General features: G+C 37.6%; 1 protein-coding gene across 3 annotated transcripts in view; it reads right to left on the minus strand.

Annotated features, from left to right (window-relative positions):
- Positions 1–4459: 4459 nt before the first annotated feature.
- The window catches only part of OXCT1 (3-oxoacid CoA-transferase 1), an 84042-nt gene continuing 68130 nt past the window's right edge, over positions 4460–20371 (minus strand). Inside the window, exons 15-17 of one of the 3 annotated variants that reach the window (XM_066181094.1) lie at positions 16510–16590; positions 14431–14532; positions 4460–8061 (exon numbers count right to left, since the gene is read on the minus strand). In XM_066181094.1, the coding sequence (XP_066037191.1) occupies positions 8020–8061; positions 14431–14532; positions 16510–16590 (225 nt within the window). In that variant the 3' untranslated portion in view covers positions 4460–8019. The other 2 variants (XM_066181095.1, XM_066181096.1) reach the window with 2 other exon arrangements.

Genomic DNA, 20371 nt, shown 5'->3' on the forward strand with positions numbered 1-20371 from the left:
CCATCCAAATCAAGAGCCAGGAATCATGACCTTAGTGGGTGGGTTTGCTGCCTCAGGACCAGCAGTGCCATGATGTGATGATGCTGCTCCCTGTTCTCTCTACCCCTTTCAGCTTCACTGTGAAAGTATTTGCTGCCCAGTTAAAATCCCCATGGAAAAAAGGTCTCATGCTGTGGCTTTCTCAGATGGATTGTTTTGCAATAGGTCATCAGCTTGTTTGGTAGAGATATACTCAGGAGTGATTTGGATAGTTAATTACCAGCCATGACCTCTCCACTTTTAAAGTGAAGTTATCAGTGATCATTCCCTTTTCTCAGTTTCTCTATGACAGGTTACCTCCAGGCTTTTGTCATTAAAATGTGGCATTTTTTTCAGATTGGATGAGTTTTGCAACTCCACATCTGAAGTGGTTTGAGGCTTTCTCTGTCACTTTGTCCCACTCATTAAACAGTGATTACTTTCCTGCACAACTGAGAAAAATTGGAAACTTTGGAAATTATAAATTGGCTTTTGTGAAGCTGTGGTTTATTTTATATTGATCTGCAGCTCCTTCTTCTTGCTGCAGCAGTTAACATGTCCTAAAAATGCTGAATTGCTCTTAATGAGAACCTGGATATGCTGTTGCAGAATAATTTCACCATCCTTCAGTTTTACAGCTAGCAGATTTATGCAGTTGGCTTTTTTCCCCCCTCCTTTTCCAGGCCAAAGGTTGCCTGAAAAAGACAAGAATCTGAAAATGCTGGTATTAATCAATACAGCAGAAAAGCAGCAGTACCAATGCCTGTAATCCTGAAGTATTAGCACTACAATGAGAAGCATCCCCTGGTGGAACTAAGAGTTCCAGCAGTGGATCTGCCATGCAGGACAGAAAAATGGGTTTGTACCATTTCAGTCCCAGACCTCAGCTCCTGCCTTTTGTTCCAAAGGAGTCCTGAGTCATCCTCAGCCCTGTCCAGCACCACTGCATAAGCACAGCCCACACACAAGCATCTACGATCTGAGAAGAGCCATGTCCAAGCCTGAGGTCTTCCTTCTTGCCCCAGTGGGCACAGCAGTCAGGAAAATTCCCAGGGCTTTATAATTAAAATAAAATCAAAAACAGAGAGGAGAATGTACCATGAATCTGTTTTGGGTTTTTTTTTGTTTTTTTTTTTTTTTTCTGACAGATGTGTGAGTAGCAGTGCATTAGAAACTGGCCAGAATACCAGAGGTGCTGATGCTCAGCAGTGGCTCTCTAACACCATTCCCCAGCACCATCTCTGCCTGTGGTGTACCCTCTGCTATTCTGGTTTCAATTTCCCTGCTGGCATGGCTCAGCAGAATACGGGCACACACACCTCTACTTCCTTGCCTCCCCTTAAGAACATGCCCAGGCAACCAGGAAAACTGATGAAATTTGAGCAGTCTTCCTTGAGCAGAGGGAGTTACTTGTTTCGGATTGGTAGGGTGTCAGAAAGAGGAAATCATGGGTGATGGGTTTTATTGGAGCAAATACAAGATGGAATTAGACAAAAATGAGTGGTAAGCCAGAGTGTCTGAATAAAGTTTGTATTTTTAGGGATATTATTGGACCAGGCAGACTTGCCTGCTATAGCATCACATAGCTTGCCTTGTTTTCGGACAAATCTGAATGAAAATGTTAATTGCTCATACAGTCAAATTTTCCAAACAGGTGAAGGAAACACGATTTTGCAGGATATAGGCATCAGATCCAATTAATAGTCTTTATTCACTCACTGCTTAAACAGATGAGACTGAGTTTATATTAAATTAATGTATACTTTCTTAAGTGGCATGAATGTGTTACTTCCATGGCCTGCCTTTGTTTTTTGGGTGGTAACATATAAGATTGCTTTTCATGGGTTTTTTTTTGTTCAGTTTCTGCAAATTAATTGTCCTCCCACCTGCAGTTTTTGCTCTTCTTGAAACAGGTTTTCCCCGCATTTAGAGAAGTTTTCAGTTTCCTTTTCTACCTGTGCATTACGTACTTTCCAGCTACAGAACCAAAGAGAATATTTAGGAGTTTATCCAAATAGTAAAAGTAATTGGCATGAACATCTACAAACAAATTTGATTCATTTAGACAATCCAATCGTAAAAGGGAACACCCCTCAGTGTAACTGTGCTGAGGTGCCATAGCAGTACATTGCTTGACTTGCCAGTTCTTTAAGAGACTTCAAAGTTTTGTTGCTTGCCCTGAAACACCTTGCAGTGTTTCACACACAGGGCAGCCAGAAAGGAGGGGAACTGAGTTGCTTACACATTTGAAAGCTCATGTTAATGAAAGAAGAGCCATTCCCTGAAGGATAATTCAAGCCTTGTCACTGCTGAGAGAATGACTTGCACACTACATGAACATCTGCCGCTCCTTCTTGACTTCATTCACAGCCTTGTGGCTTTTGTCATCCTTTCTGCAAAAGAAGACATTATTCCCTGGAGCAGCTCTCTCACCCAGATTCCCAGAAAACATGGCTGGTTAGGTGTTTTCCTGGGACAAGAAAGATGTACTTTGAATCCTACAGGACAGGGTTAGGAGCCGAACCTTTGCAAAAACTCTCCCTGCTGAGTTAATACAAGGAAAGAAACATCATCACAACTTTTTCCAAGGAGCTGGGGCTGTGCCACTTCTATGTTGAAAGCAGCACAAAACTACATACATGGTGAGACCCTTTAGCAGCCAGGTAGGTGGACACTGGCTTGTGAACCTCATACAGGCACAGGTTTGAGGTAAGCATGATGATCTGCACTGCACCAAAGGCAGCATTTCTCACCTGTGCAATAGCAGCAGGGCCAATGCCCTAAAGCACTACAGCAGCTGTAGTCTAATCATCTATCAAAAATTTACACAAATTAAACAGTTTTTCTCTGGATTGCATGCTCAGGGGAGAGTTCTAAGAACATGGAAATAAAAATTCTAGGTTTAGACTCTACTGCTCTCGCAAATAAGTAATGTTCTGCTTGCTTCTGCAAGCAATTACATCAATAAAATACAATCAATAGAAAGTATCATGGGAAGCAGATGGAAAACCCAATCACCTTGAAGGCAAGGATTTCTCCCATGCCCTTACTTCTTCTGAATGTGTACATAAACATGTGAACCAGGCACAGCAACTTTTCATAACCCAAACACAATAGCTACTTTTATCTTTGCTGGAGACCCAGAACCTGATGCTATGTAAATACATTCAGAAAAGGAATTCTTTCCCCATCCTGGTGTTCTCTGAAATTCTTCCATTTAATGCTGCCAAACACATTGTGGTACAGGTATGTTAAGATCCCTGCTCTCCAGGAACAGATGGCTATGTGCAGAAGAGGGGTTCCGCTCTCAGAAGACTACTACTGTGTAGCAAAGAAATTACGTCCCGGCCGAGTGCCCTCCCTACTCCTGTGATCCCCAGCTTCCTCACTGGTGGGGTGGGATGAGGAGCAGAAAAAGCCTTAGCTCTGTGCAAGCACTGTTCAGGATAAGGGAGACATCCCTGCGTTATCAACCCTCTGTTCAGCACAAGCGCAAAACACAGCCCCATACCATCTACTGTGAAGAAAACTAACTCTACCCAAACCCAAACCAGTGCAATACGCAAAATGGAAGACATACAAGGTACCACAAAACTACTCAGATATGCCTGTAATCAACTTTCTCCTCTTGTCACAGGAAAACATAGCCTTCCACATTTTTATGAGTGGATTTCAGAGCTGCAAGATTGCTGTATTATCTCTGGGGGTTTGTCACTTACCTTGTAGCCCCCTTCACAGGGATGTTGGATTTTGACCACACATATAAATTACTGAAGAGTTTCATTTCAGAGAAGAACACCAGGGTTTTTTTAAATTACTCCAAGCATTTTTCTTCACATTTATCAATCTTCTTTCTGATGATACTGAAGAGAAAATGATTCTATGACACATTCATACATGGCCTTATGACAGGTATGGAAGGATGACCCCACTACACACAGACATTTTCATCCCTTTGCAATCATCTACTTTATCATTCAGTAGGTGGTTAATGGAATTTGTCTTCATGTGTCACCTAGTACAATTTTCAGAGGGCAGCCACACGCTAACATCAATGATTAACATCTCAAATGTGATCAGTTCTACAGCAGTTTTAATCAAAAGGTAAAAAATCACTTCTCTAAGGACTACATATGCAGTCCACTATTTAACTTGATTGAAAAACAAGTCATTTTGAAAATGAATGTGTTAATTATGTTTGAGATTGACCCAACAGAGACATCAGTGGGAAGAGAGAACACATAGAATCCAGCTGTTAACTGATTTTTGAGCTTTATTATTTCTGTTTATCAAACCCATCCACATTCAGACAAGACGTTGAGGTTTTGCCATGTGCTGAGGTGTGACATGCTGGTGTGAACACAAGCTAAACTTTTACTTCTCCCAAAAGCAGAACAGAACACCACAAAAAATGGTAACAGACAAATTTATAGACAAAATGTGCAATTTTAAACCTTTACTTTATTGATTGTTTTGCAAATACATAGGAAGGACTTTGATGTTTAGTTTGCAGAGTATACAGCATAGCTATATTTTCTATTTTTTTTCTTTTTTTTCAGGGACAAAAAAATCAACAAAATAAAAAGTGAAGCCAAATGTATTAATAAAGTAGAACAATCATCTTCTTCAGGACAAAGAGTATCAACTGTCCTTGTCTTGTGAAGTGCTTTCAAGCAGGGAATGATTTCAGTTCCAATAAACCTTCATCCCTGCAATAACGACTATTGCAACTACTGCTCAGAGTATACCTTACCTGTGAACCACACTTGTGTCCACAGAGAGGGAAATACTTAGGAGTGCTTTAATTTTTATTTTGCTTAACAAAAGAATTTAAAAGGTGGATTCAAAGCTTGTTGCAATTAGCTTGTGCGGACTCATGACATTTTCATAACAATACCAGTATTTTACCACAATCTTTTGTCCTCAAGATAAAAAAAATCATGTGTGACATACATATCTTGTCTCCTGTTGCTACAGCATCATTGCTGTATGTGGAGAGAGCTTGTTCTCCTTTAATCCCCAATTTTCAGCACCATGTACTTTTGCTCTCTTGCATTAAAACTGACACAAATAAGACACAGAATTGAAATGTACAGCACATACAACAGTTTTCCACACTCTTGATCAAGTGTGATCCCCAAGCTGAAGAGAAGCAAATAACCTCTTGCACAGACCTTAGCTTCTTATTCCTCACAACATCCCTGTGAGGTAGGAAAAAAACCATCCCCTTTTCCAGCAACAGGAGACAAGGCAGAGAACACAGCTGTCATTCCACAAGGCAGTAAGTGGAGAACCAGAAAAGCTGGAAATCAGGAGTTCTTGGGTCCTAATTCTTTAATTCAGAAACCAAGATGCTAAACTCCTAAACATTACCAGGTCATTAGTCTTTATATAGCCATGTATTAATTACAACAATGGCTTCTGTGCGTGTACCAGCAAAGCAAAGTTCTATGCAGAAGCAGTGTATACCAGATCCTGCCCTCAGACACTTCTCCAGCACTTCACAGATGTGTAAATGTTTCTGTAATTAACTAATCAGTCCTACAACTAATGTAGCATAGGTAATTGCAAAAGATCAACATTTTCATTTATAGATTTCTCTAAGACTTGCCCATCTACTTAAATGTTTGTGCTCTTTGGTCTTTTTGGTTTTGTGGGGTTTTTTTTCTCTCTGGATAAGTTAACAATAACTGCCTTCCCCTGTATAATAGTTTTTATAATTCTCCTCTAAAACCACCATCCATTTTGGGTACTCCATACAAGAGCTTTGAGTGAACATGAACAAAACACATTCAGGGACTACACCCATCCCCTCAGAGTAGTTCTTCACCCATCCCTGACCCTGAAGGCAAAGACAGGCACCTTTTCTTGCCTACAGAACTACAAGGGTCAGAATGGTCACCGAAGTGTCTTCATGGATTAGGGAAGAGGCCTCTGGGCTGTTCTACTCAAAAGTGAAACTCTTTACAGTGAGCTAAAACAGTCAGGTTTTATTATATACAGATTTTTAATTTTCAAAACCTCTGTGAGCAGAACTCCACAGCAAAAAAAAGGGTCAAACTTAACTTGCATGGAATGAGTGAGTAACACAGGGAATACATCTAAGCAGCCTAAATAGAGAAAACATATGAAAACTAACATGCAGTGTTAAGATCTCCTGTAGTGTAGTTTCAAGTCTTCAATGCAAACTACCTATCAACCAAATCACTTGTATACGTTAATCATGAAATTAGCACTGGTCTTTGTACAACATACTTCTTTCCCACAGACTCAGCATCAGGTCTTGCCTACAGATGCAGGGTGCACAATGGCCTACCACCCACTAGCAGCTACGAGTTCAAGTCACAGTTTAGCATTATGGGAATACTTTTGTACTGGCATAACAGTGCTTAAAAAGGCATTTTGTTTATTTCTTTCTGGAATGAAGGGTAGCCTGTTATGGTATTGACAAGAGATTATCAAAGAACTGTTTAGGGTAAGTGCAACTATGCAATATAATACCTCCAACTGAAGCAGTTTTACTGCTGTAAAACCCATGTGTGGATCAAGACAGATTTTCTAACTGTTCCATGAAAGAGAAGCATTTAGTATTTTAGAATAGAAAAATGCTGTACAAAGGCTAGAACAAGACCTAAATATTGCATGATTTTTCTGTCTGGTTGCCCAAGCAATGTGTTACATTCCTACCACAATACACATTGACTATGGTGAATCCCTTATTCACTTAGTATTAGAATGCCTTTCTATGTCATGTGCTTAACATGCTTATTAGATGTATGATAGGCATTTTATAAACTTTTTCTTGTGCACCTACATTTTACTTGTTTTTCAGTCACTTAATATGCTGCAGTCTTGATGCTACATCTTATGTCAGGAATTATTTTAACTCAAGTGTTTTATATACTTCTATTTATACAAATGACAGAAATTACAGAAACCATTATATTGGAAAGAACACTGTATTTTAGCAATGTAGATTTCCAGTCAATTCTTGTTCTCTTTAATAAAGACACATTGTACTGATTTGGTATGTGAGATCCAAAGCTGTCATACTATCTGTTTGCAAAAGCAAAAAAATATAAAAACGATTTTGCAATTAACGGGGAAGAGAAGGCCTTCATCAAAATGACTCTGAGATAATATCTTTTCATTTTGATTGTCTCAAGTTATGATGAAATTGGGTTCCAAACCCTTTAAATTTAGCTGGTGCCTTGATTGACAAGTGATGCATATTGATTTTACCCTTAACCATCTGTATTCCCTTCAGAAGAATCTTCAAAGTGTCCACAACCTTCTCTTCCCCTGTTTCTCTATGAGACACTGGAAGGACAAACCTGACTCCAGAAACTCAAATATTAATTTGCCATTGTTTGGGAGCTAGGGAGAAGCATTATATCTGGAGAATAAGAGAAGTCCATGTGGGAAATTGTGCAGCTACCAGTAGCCTGCATGAGGACAGATACTTTTTCATCTTCCTCCTTCACACTAGTCCCATTCTAGTTTGTATGACTGAAATATGAAGGGCCACAGTTGGACTTTGGGAGGCAAAGGCCTCTCAACACCAACAGACACACACTGTGGAAACAGCAGATATATTTAGGTCCCAATTATTTCCACTGGTTTAAACAATTTTGTTACAGACTGATGAAAAGATTCAGAAAAAGGAATGTCCATATTCCCAATCTGTTTCTACAGATACATACAGTTGTTATAGACCACTCCAGAAAAGAAAACCCCACATTTTTACAGGAGAATGGACATGATAAGTACTGTAGTTCCAATGCAACAGATATCAGAGGCATTCATAAGTTTTGCATGTTTTTTTCTAATTCTGTGTAAAAAACCCCTCTTATTTGGCAGACAGACTACAAGGCATTTTTTTTTCATTTTTACAATGATCATTAACATTTTACTATAACATTATTCAAAACTTAGAGAATATATTCACCATTCCATTAAAGTTGGTAATTTTATGAAAGCAGAATACAATTAGGCCTACAGTCACAGCCTGAGTTTAACTCCCTGGAAACTACTTAGAGAGGCCTAAAAAAAAAAAAAAAAAAAAAAAAAAAAAAAAAAAGAAAAGGAAAAAAAAAGAAAAAAGTAAAATTGCAAGACAGTCATCAATTTATTCCATTTGGAAACAAGCCTTCTTGTGAAACAAGCCCAGTTTGTAATTCACATTTAAATCTGCCTCATTGGTATTAGTTTCGGTGAAACCTAGCAAAAAGAAGGGAAAAAAACCACAACTGTTGTCATACAGATAAGATCTAGCAGTACAACCCACTATTCACTTCCACCTGTATCAACTATATACCACTGAAGACTAGAGACACTGTACTTACTTAACCTGTCATATTTGCAGTATGTCAGAGATAAAAACTACCACAACTAAATGTTCTGATGCAAGAATACAAGATATGTATGGTGCTAATATCTAGACTCTGAACTGCATTTATTTTGAGATAGATTATTGGTGTAAGAATGCAAGGTTATTAACTTGGGCAGATGAACCTGTACTTGCCCCCTACATAGTCTTCTGTGCAGAAACAGTCAACCAAGTTTTGGAACATGCATGTTTGCAGCGGAAATGCAGTCAAAGTTATGCATCTACAATAAACATTCTGCAACTATTGTGCATGGATACATTTGATGGGATTATTTGTTAGATGATGATATATTACAATACCAAATTTATATTTCTTATTTTTTTAAATGTCTTTCTTCCAGTCACATTCAATTTTATTTGTTTAATGATTATATAGTTAATAATTTTAATTTTGTTTTTCTTAAAAAAACCTTGTATTTTCCCATTCACACTAATTTTTGTGCAAGGACACTTTTATGTATTCTATTGTTTTAATTCATTCACTCACAAAATTCAGTTAGTGATATTATAAGATGTACAGCAGACCAAAAAGAAATAAGCCTAAATAGGAAGGTTGATGAGGAAAGAAGGCATAAATAGGAACAATACAGAGAAGACTTTGTAGAACAGCAGTGGTTAACATTTGCTTGAACTCTCACTCCAGGTCTACACAAAACACCTGAGGAATAGGTCTCCACAGAAGATCCAAGACTCTTTAATTATCTCCTGCTCCCAGCCCAGTGCCCCAGGATGAAGATCAGAAATAACTCATGTGATCTTACTCTTTCAGGATGAAAAACAGTTACGTGGAAAACCTGGCCCCTAGCTGATTAATGTGTCCCATGGAAGCATCACCTATTGCATCCTCCTGCCTCCTTAACCCATCTTTTTCAGTTAACAGTACTCAAGAAGCTAACTCATGAAAGAATAATATGTAAGTGCCTTTTCAAGCATTAATTTCTCTTTCTTTTAGAGATATGGGGCTATATTTTCTGTATCATTTAGATTTCTTTGTGATCTTTTCTCTAGCCACTATGTATCTTAATTTATAACCTTATGAGGATAGCCACTGTGGAAAAGTTAGTTATTGAAGAATGTATCAAATGCTAGTCAAATGTTTTCAGTGGATGGCAACAATTCATTGATATTTTTCAAAGTTGTGAGTGAACTAGAAGTAATAAGTACAATGTATCAGCACCCCTGGATTAGATCCAGAAATACTTAAACATTTGAGTCCAAGTTACTATGTGCCTCACTTTGTTTGGGCCTAATTGTGCCACGGCCAGGGATGGTTCCATTGAAACAAAGCAAAACACTGGAGGTTGAAGATAGAAGCACGAAAATCTGTATTCTGCAAACAACAACAAAGGCAATTACTGGACAGACTTCTATTTTTTCTGATGATGTAGATTTCAGTACCATCAAAAAATCAAGTGTTTCACATTTGATGAGCACATTACATTAAATGTGGTGTCTGCACATCTGATGCTAACAGCTGTCATTTGTGCATACCACTATCCTCTTCAGATAGGTCTCATGACCATGAGTCTGATGCGCCATAAAGTCTGCTCAACATAATGGAGGTGGTGAGAGCACAGCACCAATCAGAACTGGACCCAAATGCAACTTCTGCTCTAACTAAAATGTGATTAAATAAGCATAAAAAATGCCAGTGTAACAAAACGGATGGTGTGTGCTGGGAAAACAAGGAATAATCTTGTAGAAAGCATTTCAGGACCCCCTGAGTCCGCAGCTTTGACTCACTAGAGACAGTCAATCCAGTATCACCCTGTGCTAAGAGCACAGCATTTATAATGCAGACCGTATTCACAGTGCGTAGCTTCAGAGCTGCTACTTTCTTACGGTACCTCCTAAACAACACATTCTTAATGTTATTTCACTTACAGGAAGAACACCTTATCTTGGAAGCTTCAAATACTTTGCTAATGTTGGACAGGTAGGTGTTCTGGGAGGAGTTTGCCCGTGCAGTCTTGTATGTGGCCTCTCAACTGGTAAGAAGACGCCTGGACTCTGGGGCTTGCTGCAGTTCAAGCCTGTTAAATCTCTGTTAATTCCCAACCCCAAAATAACGCTTTTCAGCTACACAAACAGCCCTGTGTTTATTTCATTGATTTTCTATGTAGTGAACATTTCTTCAGATTCTGATTCTGAATAAGGCTGAATTCTGTTAAATTTCATTGAACTTAACAAGTAAGCAATAGCAAGTTACTGCGCAAAAATTTAAAATGAGCTCAAGAAAAAAAAAAGGCGTGCTTGTTAAATTTATAAAAGTTGCTTATCTCTTATTAACACCTATTTTTTCATTGCAGAGAAATGCAATCCACAATTCTAACATCAAATACATATGTATATACCTGATACAAAAATCTCTTAATAGTTTTTGAAGCAGAAGTGATTGATCAGGGAAAAAAAACAAACCGCAACATCCATTTAAAATCAACTTAACCTTGCAACAGCCTCAAAAGAAAATGTTCCTCAAAGGAAAATGTTCTTCCAGAAAATAAAATCTATATCCTCTATCACTTTGAACTCAGTGGTCGTACTTGGACACACAATTCCTTTTTAAACATACACTAGCCTTTACAGCTGCTTTTTCTATACTCCATGCTATCTTTGAAGAATATTTTGAAAAAACAAGTTTTAAGATTAAGGAAAAAGAAAGGCTGTGGTGGGGATTTGTGACATATCCTGATTATTTTTATAATTAAATACATCTGCAAAAGTATGTTCTGTCACGGTCTCATGAATGGTAAATGGCAGTACAAGCCCAAACAGATTGCCTGCCAAGGTGATCTATATGATAGGCTACAGCAAATCTTCTTTAAGCATGCAAGATAAGCCAACATTTTGTCTTCACAGCACAGTAAAGTTGAGGGCAGATTGTTTATTTTTTAAATGATGCCAGTCTGTAATGAAGATTGTTGACTCTAAATCATGTTTCCTTTGATATTTTGTTTTGTAAATGTTCTTTAGGATATGTTTTTCCAAGTAAGTAAGCAGGCTGTGAAATGGAATTGTATAGTCGAATGTGTCTCAAATATGGCTATACAGACGATGAAGTTCTCTCCAAACAGGATTTGTCTGCACAAGGTGAGGCAGTTACATATAAAGATACAGCCATCTCTTAAAATCTCATTTTTAGTGGACTTAGAGAGACATTTGTTTTAGTTCAGATCATACATTGCATCTACTGAAAAAAAAACCTACTAGAAAAAGGGGCCAGCTCCTCATTTTCTCCTGATTAGTTCTGTTTCAAACTAGGAAAATATATGATCCTGCTTTTACTGCAGCAATACAATATCAGTAAAGCTCCTGTCACTGATATAAATAAACAAACCCAAGATGTCTTATTCAGTGAACATAAATAATCACAAGCACAACTGTTACTCGTGCAAGAAAGCCTGAGGCAGAGTTTTGAAATGTGAAAAAAAAAAGGACCAAGGGATGCTGCAGCCTGAATAACTGCCTATCACTGTGCTCAAATTCCTATTTTCTTAAATTCAAAACTAAGTAAAGAACCTGTAGTTGTTTGCTGTATGTGAAATTCAGGCCATCAGGGGTGCAATATTACACAACAGCAATCCAGTCTTCCTGCCAAAGATTTCAAAATATTTGGTAAGGATTTCAATGACAGCAGGAATAGGACACTACAGCCTGGGAACATTCTTTACAGGACCGGGGAGAAAAAAGAAAGAAAAGGCTAGTGCACTTCCCTGCCACAGGTTTAATAAACAAATAATTGAGGTTCATGTCATGCTTTCAGTCTGCAGTGCTGTAGGGACCGTGGGCACTTTTGTAAGGAGCATCAGCAAATCACGCTGACACATGCATGTGCTCTGGCAGAGGGACACGCTTTGCAAACAAGCATTGCTTTGCAAGCATTTATGCAAGACACTGCTTTCAAGATAAGTACATGTAAATGCATAAACCAAGAAGCATCTGCATTTTTCATGCCCACAGCTCGGGATTTCATGCACGACTACAGCAGCCAAACAAAGCAGATTGTGCTGGAGTTTGCTTTCTGGAGAGCTAGGAAATGGTGCCTGTGAAGGGTCCCTTCCTGACCTTAGAGAGACATACCACAGGGAGCCAGACAGTGCATTGTTCCAATACGTCTCATCAACTCCTAACTTCAGGTAATGCTAAAGATTTGAAGTTTGTATGACTCCTTTGTAACATTTCCAGGAAAGCACCAAGGAACAGTGGGTGGTGTTAATCTTTTCTTTAAACCTAATTGTCTTGCCCTATCATACCTACTGCAAAGCTTAATCTCATAGCCCATTATTTTAACCGTATCACTTCTTTCTCTGAATTTTTTGTCTGCTTCTGCCTTAAGCATAGGCAGGTTGCTTTTACTTTGGGAAACACCACTTAATTGAATAGGTATCTCTTGGTTATCTCAACCAAAAAAAAACCCCAGATCCTTTAAAACCAGCAGGTCTGGAACAAGTAAGAAGTGTTTTCAGGGTCCTCTGAAAACAGAAGTCCTTTCCTATACTTCACATCTATTTAAATGCTTACTTAAACATTGCACCTTCAAATTCATCATGAAGTTACTCCCCAAATTAAATGGAAAAGAACAAAACAAAGTGACTGACTGTGATACATGCAAACCTACAAAGTTAATTTTTATGTTTTACTTCTGGATGCTAGCTGATTGACAGGCAGATCAGCCCAAGAAAAAGAAGTCCTGAAATTATCAAAGTTCTAAAATATTGATAATTTTTTTACTAGATCAAAGTAAGAAGCTGAATGAATAATTTCATTTCCGCACAGAACTGCTGCATATGGAAGGCTGTTTCCACTTTAAATTAAAAAAATAATGACTTCCCTAAAATATTACATGGAAAGTTAGTAACCTAGCATAGTTAGGTTCAGCAAAGTGATTCTGTAGCAGCTTCCTGCACTCTGAAGTTGCAGACCACTAGTCTTTAATCCAACATCTTTTTTTTCAGATAAATAAAGGTACTTTCAGCAGTGAAGAGACCTTTATTTTAAATATCTAAGGAGAAAAATGCACAATCATATTTAGTTATCAGAAATGGTCTCTTATGGAAATAGGAAATAAATGAAATTTCACAGGTTCATTGCTCAGAAAGTTTCCTTACTACCTTACTACTTTCCTTACTACCAAGAATATGCTCAAAGCCTGAATAAAAAAATGTTATATAGCACATACTAAATGCTCTGCAGTCTGTCAATTAGCTGCTATAACCATGCCATGAAACTCTGCAAAAAGGAGTATTTTACTTCATTACTAAATATTCCTGAACTATTTTATAGTACAATTTGTACACTGTCATACTTGCTGCTCTTGCCAAAGAAGGGTTGAACTGCCCCAAAAGACTTCACAACAGAAGAAAAGATTTTGAAATGTTGATGTAGAGACAGGCCAAGAAAAAACTTTATTATCAACCATACATGCATTCAGTTACACCCTAGAGTGCAATGGTTTTCCATTAATAAGGCAGTTTTGGGTTTGCATTAAGAGAAACTTAAGAATGAATGTGAATGCCAAAAGGCAGGGGTTTGCTGGATTAATTCAGAGTGTAAGTTCCATTTGTACAAGGCAGTCTTAGAGCAGTTCATTGATTGGCACTACTAACACAGAGGGGACAACTGTAGTCACTCCTGTCAAGAAGACTCACAACTCCACCTAAAGATAGCATGGAAACTTAGCTATAGAGAGTTAGGTGAACTAACTTATACAGTGAAAAAATACATATTTATCCATCTCTCAGAGATGAATCAGCTCCCATATTCAAAGCATGGAAGTTTCCTTTCCACTTGTCTTTTTACTCTTAGTTATTTCTCCACCTCTCGTGGTTCTCCTAGCTTCTGATGCTTCCGATATCATCACACTATATCAGCCCCAAATTATCTTTCATTGTAAATCCCACAAAAATCTATTCAGTCCTCACCTATAAAGATGAAACTTACTTCAACTGAAGCCTTCATGTGATAAGTATTTGTGAAAGTATTTGTTCTGACTCCAAACTGTACTGATTTGTAAAATTACTTACTTCGAAGTCACAGCCAGTGCTTTTCTTGATATCATCTACTGTCAGTCCTTCCCAGATTTCTATGAGGGTCAATCCCTTCTTCTTGTCCACATCAAATACTGCCTATTCAATTCAACAAGCACATAATTATTTTATTATTAAAAGAGAAAATGAGGATGTAAACGCAGTAACATACAAAATGGTGTGCTGAAGTAGATAGCATTCCTTCAGTAACATAAGATGCCACTTTTCATTTTCATGACGGACCAATAACGATTTCTGCAGCATTTATTTGTGCTGAGAAAGAGAATCTAGAATGTGTTAGAATATCTAGAATCTAGTATGTGTTAATTTTGTGGGGGGAAAGTACAACTGTGCATCACTGCAGGAAATGTGGACTCTCTCTGCTGCTCCAATCTGGTGAGAATGGGAGGTTCAAAGGAAAGGGCTGAGATGTTCTTTGCTGCAAGACAACGTCCACCAAGAGACCACAAAAGAAACAGGGGAAGAGAATGTCTTCCTCATTCCTTTATTTCATTTCATGGCCAGTAGAGAGATCATCTTTGGCTGACTATAAGTTTCTCCAACAGCTCTTGCATACCCAATGCAAACGCTAGAATTTTTAGAAGCTAGCAGTGAAAGACAAGATTCCCAGCAGTATTTTTAAAAGAAACCCTGAGAGGAAGGGGCTGAATGAGCAAAGGCTGTTCTATCTGATGTCTTCATAAGATATGCACTCCACCTCTGAGACTTAAAGTGCATCAAATAAAAATACCTGCAAAACAATGTGCCTACCAGAGGGAGATAGATACAGAGGTTGCAAGCTAGTTGCCAGGGAAGCCATAAGGTCTAAAGTAATTTTCCTCTGAAAATAAAAGTTTTGTAGCAGAAGACCAGTGAAACTTGAACTCAAAATGAAAATGAAGTTGCAAGTTCATCACAGAAGTGTCCTGAAGTCTAGTTGTCCTCTGGGCACGTGAAACTGCTTTTTATGGGACTGGAAAAGGACAACTTCTTTAAGCCTTCAAAAGTGGGCATAAAGAACATTCCAGGATGCTACTGAGGAAACAGAATTTGCAACACTATCTAGATTTTGTTGCACATTTGTATAATTTCCTAATAAAGCCACAAGATATGGTAACTGATGAATATTAGAGACATTTCTACTTGTTTATTTTCTATTAGTTCTTGTTCCCTCTCATTTTCTTTGTACCTTACATTTGTATGTTGCCAGTTGGTAGAAGACTAATTAAAAAAACAGAAAACATCCATATTTTAATACATTTTCCTCTTGTGAATAAAAATCCTTTAGATGTAGCAATATCCCACCATGAGAAAGCAAATTCTTCATCAGCACCCTTGATGCATTTTACTTGGCATGACAGGTAGCTCACAGAGAGACTACATTAAGTCCTTAAAAATGTAAACACCAAAACTAAAAGGAGTATGATTACAGCAAAAAACCTTAAGTCACTTATCCTTTCCTGAAAAGATCCACTAATGTACTTTGAGCAGCAGCAGTGTGAGATGCTCATGTGTACTTCCACTGGAGAATAAATTGCTTCACAAATGGAATCAAGTAAGGACAAAAGATCTAAAGCTCTGCTACAGACACAGGATTATCTGAAACAGTATGTAGCATATATAAAAGATGCCAATTGTCCAAACTATGTGTGTTCTGCTGAAAAAAAAAACTGGAACAAAACAAAAGGATAAAAGCAAACAAACAAACAAAAGAACCTACCAGAAGCAAACAATACCCCTTTGCCTCCCAAGCTGTGATTACAGCCATATTTGAAAATCTGTATGTCACAGAAAATTTTCAGAAATACTTCACAGGAAAACAAGGAGATACACATTTTTTATGCCGGTCATATGTGGCACCTTTGTTCTGAAGGCATCTAAGCATACAGTTCAGTATACCAGATTTAAAAGGAAAAAAAAATGAGTCCCAAGTCTTCTGGATCTAAACTCCAAGGCCATCTTTTCCCTTCAGTGGTAACAGATGCTGAATATAATCTTCATTTTTACTAAACTTTGCTATTGTTATTAGGGATAGACGACAAAATTATTAACAAGGAGTCAAGAAAAATACTTTACCTTTTCTGTAATGATGCGGTCAACACATTGTTTTCCAGTAAGTGGCAAACTGCATTTTTCCAAGATTTTATGGACATTGCCCTGTGTTTAACAATATACAAATATCAGTTTTTAAAAAACTCAAACATGTTCATGAAAATCACAGCTGTAGCCATTCAGTGTTATTTAAACATTCAATGTGCTTAGAACACTCTTTGAATTCACTTCTATGCCTGACTAGTAAGAATCTTACTGTACCACTGAGTGGACTCCTGAGTTTAGAAGTCCTGCATACTGCTGCCTAATAATCTGCCCTTCCTGCTACAATGTGAGGACAAGAGATACACGGAACCTCACTGATGACATGTGACGGACAAAAATTAGGGAACAACATTATGGGCAATGTATTTCCCTCTCTTACCCTTTATCACAAATGGTGTGTGCAGGATCAGCCACACATAGAGGAACTTCAGACCCCCAGAGTTCAAGTGCACAGTCATGCTCTCAAAACAGTAAATCCAGTTTATTTACCCATATTGTCTCTGGGAAAGTCCTTGTCTTTTTTTCCTTTCTTTTTCTTAGTTTTTCAAAAATAATAGTTCAAAAATGGCTTTAGATCATACTAAGTAAATGTAGGCCGCAAGAGCTCTGAAGTGATATAAGGCAGATGGCTCATTACTTTTCTGGTCAGTATTTATAAGTGTTTTAGAGAAGTAGCATTAAGTGCACACTTCTCCCATTACCCCATGCTTTTATTTTTTTGTCTAATTTTCAATTTTCAGTTACACATTTCAAAACTCTTGGAGTATAATGTCTCATTCAACCATCTAGAATCAACAGTTTACCTTAAGGCTTAATCGGGGGCCATCTCACAGCCAGTTTGACCCCTGAGTGATAACACAATGAGCAATCCACGTGCTTTTGAGTTTATCTTTCTCTGTGAGGAACTATTTCTTCATTCTAGTTACTTTCAATTGATCTACTTATACCCTGTCCATCTTGAGAATGTCCTTGTGCAATCTGCCTAAGAGCCAAGATTCATCTGTGCTATTTGTAATATCTCAATAACATATTGGATACACTTTTCAGCCCTGTGAAATGAAGTGTCTCTTTGTGGTACCCAACTGAGACTGAAATGCATGGACACACAGAGGTGACAGCTTGAATGGTTCCTGTGACCCTGAGAACTGATACATTTGAGCTTCTTAACACTTGATCTGAAGATTATTTTATTACTAGCTAGCCTTAAAGATGAAATGCATTTCCTGATCTTTTCAAAGATTGGACTTGATCTCAGAGGCCTTTTTCAACCTAAGTGATTCTGTGACTTTTGGAAGACACCCATCAGGGCACTATAAGAAGAGCAATTTAAATGGAACCGCATGATTTTTACCATCTGAATTTATTCAGATTTATTCAGGATTTGTTCAGATAAAGAAAAAGACTGTTGTGTAGATACATAAAGCCTTAGGTGTTCCAGCCTGCTTTAAATAAAAAATTCTGTTGTTGAAGAACAAAAATGTCCTTAGTCTTCCACAACACATTAAAATCAGAACTTTTCACAGTATGAGAAAGGAGTTTTCAATTCAGTTCTCCATATTTCAACCATGCCCAAATCAAGTGCTTAAAACCAGCCTCCATTCTGTTTTTCTGAACAGTGTAGACAACTCATTTCACAACATGGAACAATTACCAGCCCTTACTTTACTATGTTTTCCAAAACACGTCAATGATGGTACGGGGGTAAGAATTTGACTTCTCTCATGTAATATTTAGCAAATTAGACACAAATGCACAGGGATTGTTTAGACATTAAATATCAAGCTTATATTCTATTATTCTTATATTCATGGCTATGAAAGAAGAGGTAATTTAGCAAAAAATACATTAAGAAAAACTAATTAATTTGACATAAGGTCCATTTGCTAAGTGTCTCTCAGTGGCCTAAGCATATAGAAAAAAAAATTGAAATATTTTTCTGCAGATATGCCCTCTTGGTTCCTGATGTGCTGTAATGTACAGATTTTCTGAGGCAGAGACTGTTTCCAGGCAGCTGTATTTGTCATTGATGAACTCAACCTCATAAAATAGTTTAGTCCCTTCTATATAGACTTAATTCCTTGAGATTTTTGCATCATTCTGCTATCATCCACAACTTCATTAGCTGACTGTGGAAAGTGTTTTTTCTTGTTTCAACTAATTTCAGTCAGTTATCCCTACTTTGTTCATGAGGCAGTGGGAATTCTGCATCCAACTTCTCCAGTCCCCCACCATTTTGTGTACTTGTCTGTTACCCTTCCTCGAGAGCAGTTCATAAGCTGAAGATTCCTCTGCAAAGCTGATTTCATGCTGTCTCATCTATCTTCTGTACCTTTTGGTATTCATTACATGTAGAAACTTAAGTAATTAAATATGTAGTTAACCTGGGGCTGAGCATATTTGTTTGTATTTGTAATATACTGCATATCTGAGTTTTAAAAGAGTAAAGTGCCTTGAGTATTTATTTGAGTGGTAAGACAGTTACTAGTTCCAGCATCATAATTTAGTGTAAATTATATTCTGCCTGTGATGCAAGGACTCAGCCTATTTCTATGTTTAAAAACTGCAACATATGTACTGAAAGGAGAAGGGCTGTTAAACTCTTAGAAAACTTACTTTAATGTTTAACAAGCCATCACTATTATTAAAAGAAAACAAACAACCAAACTTGAAAAGGATTAGAATATCCATCACAAGATCATAACTCAGACAAAACTAGCCCAAGAACTATCTCTTGTAGCACTTCTTGAACGTGTCCATTGAAGGCACTACCCATACCCCATCTCTTCCACTGTACTTCCATTCATCAGATCTTGACTGCTGTTGATTTACAGGAAATTTTCACGTCTGATGGTAGACTTCTTATTTATTTGGAGATTACAATTACAGAAACGTCCCTTTACTAAAGAGTCAGCAGACAAGAGGGACTGTCTCAGTACACAGAGACTGTTCTTTCACACAGTAGCACACTGGGCTTCGAGCAGGGTGAAGGACTGCTCCTTTGGTGAGACATTCAGATGCAGTAAGTTTTCAGTAAAATATTTGGTGTAAAGAATTGAAAAGCCATGAATAGAAAATCAACTGTGGAAGATACAGTCACCCTCAATAAACAGTACCTGACTTTCAGAACTGGCTTCATGTTTAGCCCCCCTGGTTATATTTACTTGACTAATAAAAAAAAAAAAAAGCACCTGAAAACTCTAACAGCAGTTTTGATCTCTAAACATTAAATTTCTATATGACATCATCATTACATCTGAGCAAGCAAGAAGCATCAATATGAAATAAAGACCCCAGAAAGTGGCTAGGTAGGAGGAAAAAAATGCAATTGAAAAATAGGAATAAAATAAAAATACTGCATATTGTTAATCTGGCAGTGCCTTCGCCCAAAAGCAGAAGGAATAATTTATGAAAACTTGTAACTGGCTCTCCAGAAGTGCACACCAGGTGCATCATGCACAAAAGTGCCCAAAGTAGGTATATATATGCCAAAATAAATAATTCTATACCTGACCTGTTCATAACAGTGAACCTATCTGTTTTCATTCTTTTCCTGTTTCAGTACTCCATCAGAAAAAACCAAAACAACACAGCAAACAATTTCCAAATATTGTAGCAATAGTACCTTTAGGAGAAAAAACAGTTTGAATAATTATATTGTGTGTGGAATCTAAGCCTCAACCAAATTCCACAGCAAGTAGACAGCATAAATATTTATTCAGATCACATTCATACCTGAAGTGTGTGTCTGAGCAAATGGATAACTCCCTAAGTTACTACAGTTTTTGGGAGGCTGTGGGATAGTGAACCAAGTCATAAAGATGAACTCATTTATACTTTCATT

The sequence above is a fragment of the Chamaea fasciata genome, unplaced genomic scaffold (genome assembly GCF_029207755.1).
Source record: "Chamaea fasciata isolate MVZ Bird 193981 ecotype frontalis unplaced genomic scaffold, bChaFas1.0.hap1 SCAF_4, whole genome shotgun sequence".
NCBI classification, from domain to species: domain Eukaryota; kingdom Metazoa; phylum Chordata; class Aves; order Passeriformes; family Sylviidae; genus Chamaea; species Chamaea fasciata.